We start from the raw sequence: 14,754 nt of genomic DNA, 5'->3' as shown, positions 1-14,754 counted from the left end.
TATCTTATGTTTAGGATTTATGAAAATGGAAAATTATGAGGCATTTGTAGGCATTGATCCCTGTAAGATTCCGCTCTCCAGTGTTGCTCAGAAGATTATGTCTGCTCTGCACTCAGGTGACTTAGTGGAGTCTAAGCATTGGAGAGGGAGTGAAAAGAGTGAGTAATTTTTCTGAATCTATCTGTCTTTAGTTACCTTAACTAAGGCTTGAAAATGAACCAGCAGAATTATTCTAAGGAACCTTACATTGTATAGGGAGGCCAGCTACTCTTGGTTTCCTCTCATTCAGTGATGACTGAGCTGCTGCTCGCTAAACTTCACATTTTCTTAGTCCTTAATGCTTTAAAATGTAGCACTCTCTTCCTTGTTCCAGGCATTTATGCCAAACATTTGCTGAGAATCTGCACTGGCTGTGTAAGTGACCTTGGGAGAGATGGGCCCTTTCAAAATGCCCCTGGCTTCAGCCTTAGCTCTTGGGTCACTGAACGTACATTGACAAAGTATTTGCTTACTAGGTGTGGTGGACAAGAGAAGTATTTTTTAACAGAGTGTGTATTCTGCTGCCAGAGAAATGAATAAACTCCTGGGTGGCAAAGATCAACATATCTGTGTATATGTGTTTTTGACATCATACATAATAATAGTGACATAAACTCACAAGTGTGACTGAAATATTTGGAACACCAGTTATTTTTTTTACTAGCAAAGTTTTCTTTTTTTATATTTAAGTTTGGGCCAATTTGTTGTTTCTTTTCTACAGAGTAAGTTATCTATGATTGAGATACAATTGAGTAATTGTGATGAAATAGTTGAGAGTATTGACAAATTGTGCAAAAGCTATGTATGTGCAGTTTCTTTTTTTTTTTTAATATAGCTTAGTAAAAGTTTATTTGGCAAAATTGAGGAAAATTAACTAGGAATTAGATATTGATATTATGGAACTATTGTTGATTTTCGTAAGTGTTGTGATATTATGGTTATTTGGCAGAATGGATTTATTCCTAGGAAATGCATGGTGAAGTATTTAAAAATGAGGTGTCATGTCCATAATGTGTAATTTAGTTTCTAATGATTCATCTATGTATCTATCTATCTTTATCAACTATCATCTAGTTATCTATCATCTATTAATCAATTATCTATCTATCAGAAGAGAGATTGATAGATTGAGAAGGATGACCAAATATTTGCACCTAGTAAATCTAGGTTAATGATATATGGGTATATTTTAATACAGTCATAATTTATATATGTGCAATTTCTTGAGGAAAATATAGGTAGCACTTAACATTTCAATCTGTTCATAGTCAGGCACCTGTTGCTCATGAGCCTTGTTACAGTAGAAGTCATTAATAAATGAACTGGTAAGAATTTTTGGGTATGGACTACCTACCTAGCAATTGATAGTGTTTTGGGGAGTGGTGGGAGGCAGATAGTGAGGAAGAGCCTTCTCCCTTATTCTGTATACTTTCTAAAATAAAAGAGCAATGTGTATTTGACAGGAAGAAATGTACTTCTCTTTAAAAACCGATAGTATTAAAAAAATGATAGCAATTGTAAAATATGTCTGTTAGCTTCAGTGTGAGTGTTGAAATCAAGATTTATGGCCATCAGTCCATCCTGTGAACTCTTGTCATGTTCTCTAATACCCCATAAAATTCTAGTTTTCATACATTTACTGAGAGGTAATGGGAACAAATAATGGTATTTTTCTGTCAAATGTTAATGGATTTGGAAAAATAGTGGAGTTTTCATATGGATTCTGTATTGTCTGTTGCTACATAACACCCTTATTAACAATGTAACAATTTAAAACAACCCACATTTGATATCTCCCAGTGTCTATGGGTCAGGACGTGGGACAACTTAGCTTCATTGTCTGCTGGGCTGCAGCACAAAAGTGTCAGCCGGGGCCTTGGTCTCACCTGAGGCCCGAATGGGGAAGCATTTGCTTCCAGTTCACATGCTTGTTGGCAGAGTTCCTTGTAGGCTTTTGGACTGAGGGCCTTGAGTGGTTGTGGCTCTAAGACACCTTCAGTTCCTTTTCACGTGGTTCTCCTTAGGCCTGGCTTTACAGTGATAGCAGCTTACTTTCTCCCTGGCAAGACTGTCATCACGGTCGTCTGCAAAGTTAATTGGGAACATCCTGTCACTGTTGCTGTACTCTGTGGGTAAGGAGTGAGCCAGTAAGTACCACCCACGCTTAAGGGTGTGACTACTAGGAAGCAGGGGTCTTGGGACCACCCTGGAGTCTGTCTGCCACAGACTCCCACCAGTTCGGTTTCTTATTTCATATGGATTTGATTGAATTGGTTGCTGGTGGGTTATTGATGAATGATGCTGGACCTAAGATCTAGTTCATTCCTGGCCCCTTGTCACATGCTGAGTTGTTACTGCATCAGACCTTTACCTCTTTACAAGTAAGATACTGTATTTGGCGTTTCATTTCTAAAGCCCATTTCATACCAAATAAATACAAAAATCGAGCTCCTCAATCAGCAAGAATAACTACAAATATTTCTTATTTCAAACAAGTAACACCAAACAACATTACCGTTACATGTCATTCAAGGTCTGCATTTCTGGTGGGCTACACTGAGGGATTTTGCGATGCACATGCAGTAAGGGATGGATTACATATATCTTCTTGCTGCAGAATTGATCATTATTTAAAAACCCTTTGCTGTGAAAAACAAAATATGCAAAAACTTAAACTACAATTTAATGAATTAATATGAAGAGGACATCCATGTAATGCATCTTCAAGACCTGAACATTTCCTTCTCAGTTCAAACTCTCCTGTTCAAAGGTAACCATCGTCCTGACTGGCACTTCCTCACCGCCACCTCCTGGTCCCTGCCACTTCCTGGTGGCCATTCTGTGTTACTCCAGAGGCCTTTTTGGCAGCGATTACATGTCCACAACACCACCTTGTCCTTCCGAGGAGCAGGATCAGACTGTATGACTCAGTGTCCTTGCAGTCAGGTGTGACCTGGTTTCCTGTCTGTGGGACGTGTGCTCAGGTGGTGTGTGCCATTTCCAGAGTAGGCCCAAAGACATTCAACTTGCTCCCTAGCTGGCCTCTTTCCTTCCCCCCAGTAGGAACCTCAAACCGCTCCTTTCAGACTCTGCAAATGATAACTGTGTCTAGAGGATTGTGGAACGTGTTGGAAACCCCAGTCCTGGAGAGACTTCATGAGACGTGTGCAGCCAGCTGAGAACACGCACTCAGAACACGAAAGGGAAATAAACTTTGTTCTTTAAGCCATTGTATTGTTGAGTCTTTTGTGCCTGTAGCTTAGGTTTGTACCTTAACCCTTATACCTTTCTTTCTTTCTTTTTTTTTTTTTTTTTTTTTTTTTTTTTTAGAGAGAGTGCATAAGTTGGGGAGGGGGCGGGGGCAGGCAGAGATAGAGAATATCTTCATAAGCAAGTTCCATGCTTACTGTGGAGCCCAATGCAGAGCTTGATTCTATGACCCTGAGATCATGACCTGAGCTGAAATCCAGAGTCAGACGTTCAACCACGTGCCCCAATCCATATGCATTTAAACTAGGTTGCAAAGGAGCACCTGGGTGGCTCAGTGGGCTAAGCATCCGACTTCGGCTGAGATCATGATCTCATGGTTCATGGGTTCAAGCCCCGCATCAGGCTCTGTGCTGACAGCCAGCTTGGAGCCTGTTTCAGAGTCTGTGTCTCCCTCTCTCTCTGACCCTCCCCTGCTCACACTGTCTGTCTCTCTCTCATAAATAAATAAAATATTTTAAAAAATAATAAACTAGGTTGAAAATTGGGTTCATCTGACTTAAATTTTCACAGAAATTGATGGTTCAATAATGCTGTTGAAAGTCTTTGGTAAATACCAGGGGAAGAGGAGTTTGCAGGGTGATTGCAGGGCTGGTGGCTCACCTGCTGCTATGTGTATGGCTATGCATATGATTAAATACGTTTATTAGAAGATTATCTCTTGTTTTGCCTAAGGACCTGTAGAAATCAAATACACATTCTACTACACATTTATTTTTCCAAATTATTTTTCATTCTAACAGCTCAGGTGTAAATATGGTGTCTTCCAAAACAAAAACTTTTACAGACATTTCTAAATTAATTACAATTTGTGACCCTCCCCCCCATATTTATGAAAATCCAGTTCATTAATAGGAACTGTGTCTGTATTTCCCCCATCTGTAGAAATCTCTGTGATTTCAAGGACAAATAACATAAAGCTAAATGACCAAGTAGATCTATTTTGATTATATTCATTGTGGTCAAGAGTATAATGGACAAACATTTTGTATTTTATTTCTATTAAGTAAATGTAAAATCCTTAGGAAGCCCTGCTAGGTGTGGGATTTCAGTCCCTGCCACCCTCATACCAGCCTCTCCTCCTCACTGGGATGTTTGCAGTGGCGTCCTAATTGCCATTTACCTGCGTCATTGCCGCTCTGGACTTGCCTTCATGCCTTTGCTCGAACTAGCTCAGCCCTCATCCTGCCCTTTGCAGAGTGCACCTGTGGAAACCTCCCCTGTGCCCCCAGGGACCCCTGCCGGCCCTTTGTAGTCTTGTGTCCCACCGCGGCCCCTCTCACTCCACACCCCACTCAGATTGGCCTGTGACTTCCAAATGTGACATTTTCCAACCTCATCCTCTGCTTTACCCTTTCTCTCTTTTCACTCAACTGGGGAAAGCAGCATTTTACAAAATACTTCTCCCAGGGTGCCTTAGAAGTAAGCCGTTTTGCAGTCCTTTGCCGCTCAGTTGAGAGAACATAACTGAAGTTCTTGGGCTTCTCTTTAGGACGCTTTGAACTCGTTGAGGCAGAGCAAGGTGTTCTCGGCGCCGAATGCTGTCCCACATGGGCTTGGCTGTGAATTCCTCTCTTACTGATTTGAAAGGGCTTTCTACAAACATTACATACATGTGGAGAACTCTTCTGGTACATATATTGTAAATGTTTTCCTCAGTATTTTGGGGAGGTCTTTTTTGTTTGTAGTATTCCAGGAAATTTTTTAAAAACCAAAGAAGTCCCTGATTCCACATTCAAAAAATTTTTTTACATTCTTACACATACAGGCACATAGCGTACATCTGTGCCTTGTCTTCTTAGTTTAGGCTTTTGCTTTGTTGAGCCCTCTCCTCATTGCTACCCGTGCGGATAACTTAGTACGTCGCTCTTATATCTGTGCCCCTCTCTGTGATTGTAATCACAGCCTGCGTATGAGGCTGCGCTGGGCTGTCTGGGCCTCTCCCCGCTTCTTCTGACGGGACCACCCGAGGCCTTTCTTGCGCGTGTATCATGATCACGTTTGCGCCCCTTCCTCTCCGTCCTTCCCTCCCCCGTAAGCTTCCTGTGGGTGATGCTCAGTGCGGTTCCCGGGACCCTGATCTCCTGTGGCTGCGCCAGGAGTGGTCTAGGAAAGCAGACCTGGCATTTAGGACTTTGGTCATCCTCAGGCAGACCGGCACCGATGGCTCCATCACGATTTGAGCCGGACGAGGGATGATGGTGGCGAGGCTGGACGCTGTGGGACCGTGCTGCGGATTTGCAAAGCATGAGACAGTGGCAGACAGTGGAATTGGTGGCTGTGGCTAGGAATAACACATCCTTTGGGGGGAAGAAAACAGAGGCTGAGGGTGATTGATTAGCAGTGAAAGGCTAACTGTGGTAAGCACAGGGCTTCCCTGGTAGCCTAAAAAAGACCAGTCACAGCCACAGGGCCACTGCTTAATCCAACACTTGTAGAGCTCTAGAAAAGGTTGGATTCTCTGCCCAGGGAGGTGTGCTTCCTCAAGGTCAGGGCCTTGATGAGGAGGGAAAGACTAGACCCTGAGGCCCTGGACAGGGACAGCCGGATGCTTCCAGGAACTGCAAGAATGGCCACTTCTCTGTTAGAGGCTAGTATCCCATTGGCCCGCCATTGCTGAAGACGATGTAGGACGCTTCTGGAAAAGTACATGCTTCCTAAGGAGCTGCTGCCTCCTTCCCTCCTGGCCATTAAGTCAACAACCTAGCCAAGAGGCTCTGGGCCAGCATGCTAGGGGAGTGTGTGAGACCTGCGCCAGCCAGGGGGTCAGGTGAGACCACCTTTGGGTAGTGTGAACACGGAGAGACACGGCACATTAACTACTAATGGGATTGGCTACCGAGGAGTAAGGAACTGTAAAGAACCCAGTCAAGGCCGACACGGAGCAGCTCCTGGAGATTGTTGAAGAAAAAAACGGTTGGAGTGACTTGGCCAGCTGACATGCACTAGCCTGCTGCCTGCCGTCCCAGCACAAGCATCTGGGGCTCTTCAGTGAGTGGCCGTGGGCCGGGGTGGAGGGACCCAGCCGTCTGTGCTCACACTCACTGCGGCCAATCCAGGCACACCAGTCCAGCCCTCCAACACGCCAAATGCGGAGTCCCCAGTAATACTATCCTTTGAGGGAACAGTCACTTGGTGGCAAGTTGACAACACAGCCCTTTGTGCCCCCAAAGGTGATTTATCTTCACTGGAATCGACACGTTACAGGCGTGGGTTTCCCTTTCCTGTTTGCAGGGCGTCAGTGAGTTTCTCTGTCCACAGCCCAGAGCAGTTGATCCACTGATGGTCCACAAGCATTACCTTGAGCGTGGGGACCTGCCGTGCAGCCAGGGAGCTGCTCTGGGCACATGACCAGGGGACCCATGTGTTCTTTCAGCCACATCCAGAAACACCACCCTGACAGGGTGGGATGGCTAGTGGCAGGCACAGCTTGGGCACCAGCACGAGGCGGCAACCTCCAGGGCGCAGTACTCTGTACCTCAGTGACCGGTACCGGGGCCGTGTCCCCGGCACATGTAGGTAAGGGGCCTGCAAACCAAAAGGTAGATGTGCGCGTGCTCCTGCCTACCATCACTGCCAGTGCTCCAGTCGGTCACCGTGTGTCTGTCCTCCAGCACCTCTGGCTCCTGCACATTTAGTCTTGGCCGCCAGGGGGGGACGCCCTCTAGGGCGCACATGAATACCGTGCAGTGCGAAGCTACGGCTGCTGCCCTGTCACTTCGTATCCTCGTACCAAGAGCTGGTAGGCAGGCACGGAATCTGCCTCCCGCCTGTTTGCTTCCTGGTCGCCAGAAGTCAGGGCTGCGGTTACTTGATGGTGGGGGGACGCTTACCCGTGGTGCCAGGTGATAGCACTAGTCACCCTCTATCTCCTCTCTAAACCTGAGGGCAGATTCAGTGACCCGTGCCTGAGGAGGGTATGGTGACCAGGGGTTTGCACCTCTCAGGGATGAGGGTTCAGGAAACCATCGGGGGAGCTGTGTACACCAGCAGAGGTGCTAGGCCAGGGTGAGGGGCCTCTAGAACGTGTACTAGAGGAGGGACACAAAGATCTGCAGTCTGTCCCATTAACCTTGCTTTTAAAAGTTTCCCCCAAGGGGCGCTTGGGTGGCTCATTCGGTTAAGCATCCAACTCTTGAGCTCAGCTCAGGTCATGATCTAACGGTTCATGAGTTCGAGCCCCACACTGGGCTCTGTGCTGATGGTGCAGAGTCTGCTTGGGATTCTGTCTCTTTCTCTCTCTCTGCCCCTCCCCTGCCTCCTTCTCTCTCTCTTTCAATAAAAATAAGCTTTAAAAAAAGTTTTTAAAAAGGGGTGCCTGGGTGGTTCAGTCAGTTGGGCATCTGACTCCGTTTCGGCTGGAGTCATGATCTCCGGTTTCCTGGGTTTGAGCCCAGCTTGGGATTCTCTCTCTCCTTCTCTCTCTGCTCTCCCCGCTTGTGTGCACACACACTCTCTCTCAAATAAACACTTTTTTAAAAATAAAAAACTAACATTAACGTCAAAGTTTCCCCCAGGAAGAGGCGCACTGGATGAGCTCCTGATGGAGCTGCTTTCCGAGCGTGTCTGCAGTGAGCGACTGTGAGCCGCACGGGAGCACGGTGTAGGGCCACAGTGAGCCCCGTGGGACCCGGCCCCCTGCACCAGCGCTAGGCCAGTCAGCACCCCAGCTGCCAGGAGCGTTGCCGGCCGGCTGCTTACAACACGGTCTCTACCCGTGGCCGCCCCAGCTGCACACCCCCTTCCCAGGACCGACCGATCCAGTGACTGGTTGGTGCTGGGATAGAAAGGCCCAGCTCCCTTGACCCAGTGGCGACAACTCTACACGCCATCCAGGTCCCGAGCAGGCCTTTGTAGTGACTGCATCTTGGTCCCCCTCCGGTCATGCTTCCGTGTATGTTGAACCTGAGAGCACTCCCCGGTCACCTTTCCCAATGCACACCTCCATCTCAGAGTCAGCCCCCAGGGACCGGCCCTTGTGCCAGTGCGCGTCTGTAACACACTTGCGCACGTAAATGGGGAGGTGTGGTCACTGGTTTCAAAAACAGGATCATATTGTCACAGATTTCTGCGTGCATCTTCAAGGCAACCAATAAAGCTCTAAGTCATTCTTTTCAGTGGCTGTGTGCTTCATGGTGTGGATGGTGCTTAATTTATTCGAGTTCCCTCTTGATTGGCATCTACTTTGTGTTCAGTCCTTCGCCATAGAGCAATATTGCCGCAGATGTTTTGGTTTAAACCTATTTACTGTTGCATATATTTCTGTGAAACAGCTAGCCAATACTGATGTTTGGTTAGAGGATTCATACAGTTTGTATGTAAAACGTTTATATATATATATATGCATATATATATATCTGTTTTTATTGAGGGTGTGCACTCACACACACACATATTCACACAAAACATATTCCTAATTTAGAACTCAGTGTTTCACAAGTTTAACAACCCTGTAAACTTCACCCAGATCAAGAAACAGAACATCAGTAGCACCTTGGAGGCCTCTCTTTGCTACCTGTGGGTCTGTCCTTTTCTTCCCAGCTCCCAAGGGTGATGCATGTATTTTTAATTTCACTAGGTTTTGAGAGGTTGTTTTCCAAGAAGATTCTAACTATTCACATTTGTACCAACAATGCCTGAAACTACCTCTTACTTCCATTTCAGTTATATTTGTTTAAATTTCCCTGACCAGCAGTGACTTTGGGTATTATAGCATGTGTATTTGCTCTTTGGATTTGCTAATCTGTGCATTGCTTCTTCCTATCTTTGCCTCATTTTTTATTGTTCTTATTAAAAATATTTTTAATGTTTGTTTTTGAGAGAGCGCATGAGTGTGGGAGGGTCAGAGAGAGAGGGAGATACAGAATCTGAAGCAGCCTGTAGGCTCTGAGCTGTCAGCACAGAGCCCGACGCGGGGCTCAAACCCACGGACCATGAGATCATGACCTGAGCTGAGGTCAGATGCTTAACTGAGCCACCCAGGCGCCCCCTCATTTTTTTAAATTGAATTGTGTTTTTTTTAAGTGTATAAGAGCCTGTTGTATAGCACAGATATTAACCCCTTATGATTTTTGTTCCAAATGGTTTTCCCAAAGTATTATTTTCTCTTAGAAGTGGTGCTATTATTCCTATTTATTAATCTCTTTTTTCCTACTGAATTGAGATACCATCTTTGTTCTGTAGTAAAGTATCATAAACCTGGGGTCAGTTTCTGAGTTGTTTATTCTCTTCCAGAAATCTTTTTGATTATTCCTATTCAAATGCCATGTGGATTTGATTGCAGTGGCTTTTATAGCATGTTCTGATAATCTAGCAGGGCAAGCCTTTTATTTATTTAGTTTTTCACTTACCTTCTGGGTCTGTTTTCAGATCTTTAGTATTTCATGTGCTTTGACATTATTTTTTCAGTTAAAAGAGCTCCGTGGGCTCTCTAATTGAAATTGCAGGAACTTTATTTTTGGAAGAGTTGAATATTTTGTGCATATCTGGATGCCGTGTCATTCCATTTGTATAAATCTTATTTTATGCCATCTTAAAAGATTTTAAGTTTTCATCATTGAATGCCTCGTGCCTTTTTGTTGAATTTGTCCTGAGTTATTTCTTTTGTAAAGATTTCCCGTTTGCGGGGCGCCTGGGTGGCTTAGTCGGTTAAGCGTCCGACTTTCGCTTAGGTCATGATCTCGCGGTTCGTGGGTTCGAGCCCCGTGTCGGGCTCTGTGCTGACTGCCAGCTCGGAGCCTGGAGCCTGTTTCAGTCTGTGACTCCCTCTCTCTCTGACCCTCCCCTGCTCGCGCTGTCTCTCTCTCTCTCTCTCTCTCTCCTAGAAATAAATAAAACATAAAAATAAAAATTAAAAAAAAAAAAAAGATTTCTTGTTTGCATGTCTTGGTGGTTACTGTGGTTGTGGAAGGTCAGAAAGCACAGTGGTTATGAGCACAAACACCTGAGTCCTGGGGTTGCCAGGGGTTCGGGGTGGGCTCCATCACTTACTGATAAGCCCGGGCTTATTAAAATTGAAACAAAATTGAAAACAAGTTTGTATTAATGATGTTTTAATGAACCTCTAACTCTTTCATTGCAATATTGCTTATAAGAATTTCCTCAGGGTACCTGGGTGGCTCAGTCGGTTAAGCCTCAGACTCTTGATTTCAGCTCAGGTCATGATCTCACGGTCAGTCGTGAAATCAAGCCCCATACCAGGCTCCTGCTTAGTGCAAAGCCTGCTCAAGATTCTCTCTCTCCCTCTCCCTCTGTCCCTCCACTTTTCACACGTGCTCTCTTTCTCTCAAAAGAAAAAGAAAGGTAAGAATTTCCTCAAACCTTTAATACTTTTAAGGTTTCCGTAAAATGTTGAACTTGGGTTTTCTGACTCAAGTATTCAGTGGAAATGCCAAGTAATACTTTCTGATAAGCATTTCATGATTAGGTGGATCTGTGTGTAGTGAATTTGAAGATATGTTACATATATGTTTATTGTGGCGTGTGCACTTTGGGCACGAGTTTGACTACATTGTTTTACCTCAGGAAATAGTAGGGTGCCCCTGTCAGGAGGGCCACTCTCTGTTTAGCTAATCATATGACTTAGATGTCAATGCTTCGTTAATGCTTCTCTCACGTTTCCTGTTTGTGTCTTTAAAAGCTGCAGAAGTGGTGAACAAATCCCATATTAAGGGTTCAGTACTTGAAGATGGGAAGAATCAATCGCTGGAAAAAAGGGTAAATCATTGCAAACATGATTGATTCTAAATAGATCACTTTTCACTTGTCCAACACATGCTCTCAAGTGTCTGCGTGTGCTAGACACTGGATTCCACGCTTCAGAGAATAACGAACCGAGTCCTTGTCCTCCAGGGGCTTATAGAGGACCTGCTTGATGGGGGACAGGAAGACAGAAGCGTGTCCGGTGCCACGGAAGGAGTCCGTCCCGAGGACAGCGGGAGGGACAGCTGGCCCATTTCTGCCCTGTCTTGTTTAGGTTTTTCTGGGTGGTGGGGAAAGTAGTCTGAAGAGTGAGAAATAGGCCTGAGAATCAGGACATCTGCAGGGTGATTAGGAGCCGGTCAGTCTAGAGCCCCATCTCTGGAGAGTGGGGGAGGGCTTGGCTGAAGTGTTCAGGTTAGGGAGAGAGCTGGGGCTCCAGGGCAGCTGGGATACAGAGCGGTTCCGGAAGGCGGGGGACACCAGTCTCGGGTGCGGTGTGTGATGTGGACCCGAGGGCAGGCGTCCCAAGAGGTCCTATCACCAAAGGCCTGGGACGGGAGACACAGCGGCCAGGACAGTAGACTAGGGAGCAAACCACCTGTGTGCAAGGCCCAGCCTCAGTCTAACTTAGACTCCGTGTGGTACAATGGGGACAGCGGACCTGCTCGCGAGTTGGCAGGCTCATTGTCGGCCCTCAGGTGGAGGGAAAGGCAGCTGANGAGGGGAAGGGAGGTGGGTTGGGGTGGGGGGGGGGGGGCAGCCGCCTTTGGATTTTCGGAGATTCCCTCCCAGCCCTGCTCCCCCGTGTCCCCTCTGTCCCTCAGGCAGGAAGCCAGCTTTCCCTTAACAATGTTTTGCTTCCTTTCTTGCAAAATAATTTTGAAAAGCCATATACCCGATGATGTGTTTTTAAGTTAACATTTAGAATATCCATAACAAGTTTAAAATGTTTCACAGGACGTGATTTCTAGTGTATTGATAATTTTGACATTTTAAAAATGATTACATCATTGCTTAAAAATATATCTACCAAAATCTAAATACTGTACTCTGGTAACTTAATATCCGTAAGTATCCCTTTAAGAGTGACATCTGTAAGATATTCTTTAGCAGTCCAAATTTTTATATTCCCTTTTGCTCCTCAAACTCCTTTTCTTTTTTCTTTTTTTAATTTTTTAATGTTTATTTTGAGAGAGAAAGAGATGGAGAGGCAGAGAGAGAGAGAAGATCCCAAGCATACTCTGTGCTGTCTGCACAGACCCTGACATGGGGCTTGAACTCACAAACTATGATAGCATGGCCTAAGCCGAGATCAAGAATCGGCCACTTAACAGACTGAGCCACCCAGGCGCCCCTCAGACTCCTTTCTTGCATACTCCTCTGAGTATGCAAGAATTGTTAATGTAATATAATTTCATGCTTAGAAGTCTTTTCTTAAAACCATGTAATATTTCTTTGCAATAAAAATGTGAGTATAAACTTAAATTTTTAATTTTCTGTGACCATATACCAAATATTGAGACATTTTCCTTCAAAATTATTTTTAAAGTACTATTAACATATGTTTGTTCAAAACGACATAAGTATATCACAAAATATGAAAAATAAATGTTATTCTAAATGAGTCCAGTACTGAGATAGAGATGCTCTTCTCCCCTCAGTCTGTGAATTTGTGAATGGAGGTTGCACGGTGCTAGACAGAGACAGGAAGAGGGTTGCTGCCAGGCTGTGTCAAAACAGAATTTAGTAGCTAGATGAACATGTTCTCAGATCATTGTGGTGATGGCACTTTGTAAATGGCCTTTCCCTGGAAGTCGTAAACTAGGCATCTTCAGTCTCGCACGTCTGCAGGGGACTCCTGTCCACGGCGTCTCTCATTACACACACAGGCAGAGCAAGTCCTGCCCATTCCAGCCCGTGATTCAGATACGCGCTCCTGGAAGATACTACGTGGTTTCATTAGGAAGTTTGCTCGTAGATAATGTGACTCTGTGTCCCTAGCTTTACCCTAGATGAGTTCTACGAGGAATTAGTTTGCTTTATAGATCTCTTAGGATTCCATATGCTAGTGAAATATTTAATGTTTTTCTACAGGATCTAACTTCTTTTACAAGCTGGACGTCACAAGCTTCCATCAAGCACTGTCTTCAGCCCTCCGGTGTCGGACTCTTGAGCCAGCTGTCTCCTGACCCCGACCGGAAGAGTGTCAGCTCACCGGCCGCTCCTAGCAGTCTGCCTGCACTGTGGAAGCAGGAGGCTTCGGTTCTGCAGAAAGAGGAATGTAAAAGAAAACAATTCCTAAAGGAAGATATGAATAATGAAAAAAGAGAAAACGTGACTCTTAAAAGAAAACATGGTACACATAAGTTTTCAGGGAGAGCAAGCAAACATGTGGCCTGGGAAGAAGAGGCTGCTGAGGTCAAAGCCTACCTAAACTGTGGGAACCCCAGAGCCTGCGGAAACCATTTTTGTGATATTAGGTATTTGGATGATTTGGAGCAAAGCCAAGTGATGGAAGTGCTCCAGGAGGCCGAGGCCCTGGTGGTGACGCTGATGTATGAGGACGGCTCCACCCAGCTGGGAGGGGCCCGGGTGAGTCCGCAGCATTGGGTCTGCTGGTCAGCTCCGCTTCTGCGCCACCGCACCCCCCCTTATCTCAGCGTCTGATCTAGTAGGAGAGCTGGGGAGAAGATTTGAGGCCCCCCCGCCCCCCAGTGGTGAGTGACTGAGAACGTGCACGCCTCAGATGTCCGAGAAACCGCCAGTGTTTTCCAGAGCGGGCGCACTTGTCTGCGCTCCAGCAGCACCGGACGGGGGCCGGACCCTCCGCCTCCTTGCTGGTGCGGTTGCCTGCTGTCAGCCGTTCTACTGGGTGTAAAGTGAGGTCTCACTGTGGCTTTAAACTGCAGGCCCCTCGTGACTAGTTACATGGAGCACCTTCTCTGTGCTTCTCGCCATTGGTGTATCTTTGGTGAAATGTCTGCTCAGATCTTTTGCTCCTTTTTTAATTGGGTTACTCATATCTTATTTTGCATCTGTAAGCATTCTTTCTGTATTCTGATACAGGTCCCTTGTCGGATCTGTAATTTGCAGCTCTCCACATCTGCGGCTTGGTTTCAGTCTTGCTGGTGTCTTCTGAAGCACAACATTTTTAATCTGATGGACTCCAATTTATCATTTTTTTTCTTTTATTACTTACACTTTTGTTGTTATATTTAAGAATGCTTTGCCTATCCCAGGTCTTGAAGGTTTACTTCTGTTTTCTTCTAAGAATTTATGGTTTTAGGGCCACCTGGGTGGCTCAGTCGGCTAAGCGTTCGACTCAGTTTTGGCTCAGGTCATGATCTCCTGGTTCATGAGTTTGGGCCCTGGGTCAGGTTCTGTGTTGCCAGTATGGAGCCTGCTTGGAATTCTCTCTCTTCCTCTGCCCCTCCTGTGTGCATGCGTGCTCTCTCTTTCTCAGAATAAATATATACATACACATGTATGTACACATATACATATATATACATATACATATGTGTATATATTATTATATATAAGAATTTATGGTTTTAGGTCTTACATTTAAATATCTGGCTGAGGGGTGCCTGGGGAGCTCAGTCGGTTAAGTGTCTGACTTTGGCTCGGGTCATGATCTCATGGTTTGTGAGTTCGAGCCCCGCGTCGGGCTCTGTGCTGACAGCTCAGAGCCTGGAGCCTGCTTTGGGTTCTGTGTCTCCCTCTTTCTCTGCCTCTCCCTGACTC

The 14,754-nt window shown here is 45.6% G+C and overlaps 1 protein-coding gene and 1 long non-coding RNA gene across 2 annotated transcripts in view; both read left to right on the top strand.

Moving 5' to 3' along the window:
• The window catches only part of POLN (DNA polymerase nu), a 160,973-nt gene that overhangs the window by 17,397 nt on the left and 128,822 nt on the right, over nucleotides 1-14,754 (top strand). The window contains exons 2-4 of the mRNA XM_077750518.1: nucleotides 15-158; nucleotides 10,946-11,022; nucleotides 13,102-13,599. Of these exons, the coding sequence (XP_077606644.1) occupies nucleotides 20-158; nucleotides 10,946-11,022; nucleotides 13,102-13,599 (714 nt within the window). The 5' untranslated portion in view covers nucleotides 15-19. The remainder of the gene's footprint in view (nucleotides 1-14; nucleotides 159-10,945; nucleotides 11,023-13,101; nucleotides 13,600-14,754) is intronic.
• On the top strand, nucleotides 2,078-3,264 carry LOC144220336 (uncharacterized). The gene is made up of 2 exons (XR_013331700.1): nucleotides 2,078-2,171; nucleotides 2,810-3,264. It is a non-coding gene; the product is annotated as an uncharacterized LOC144220336 (long non-coding RNA).

This window comes from Crocuta crocuta, unplaced genomic scaffold, assembly GCF_008692635.1.
Source record: "Crocuta crocuta isolate KB4526 unplaced genomic scaffold, BGI_CrCroc_1.0 scaffold179, whole genome shotgun sequence".
Classification (NCBI taxonomy): Eukaryota; Metazoa; Chordata; class Mammalia; order Carnivora; family Hyaenidae; genus Crocuta; species Crocuta crocuta.
Note: the sequence above shows the minus strand (reverse complement) of the source record. Positions and strands in the feature narration are given on the sequence as shown.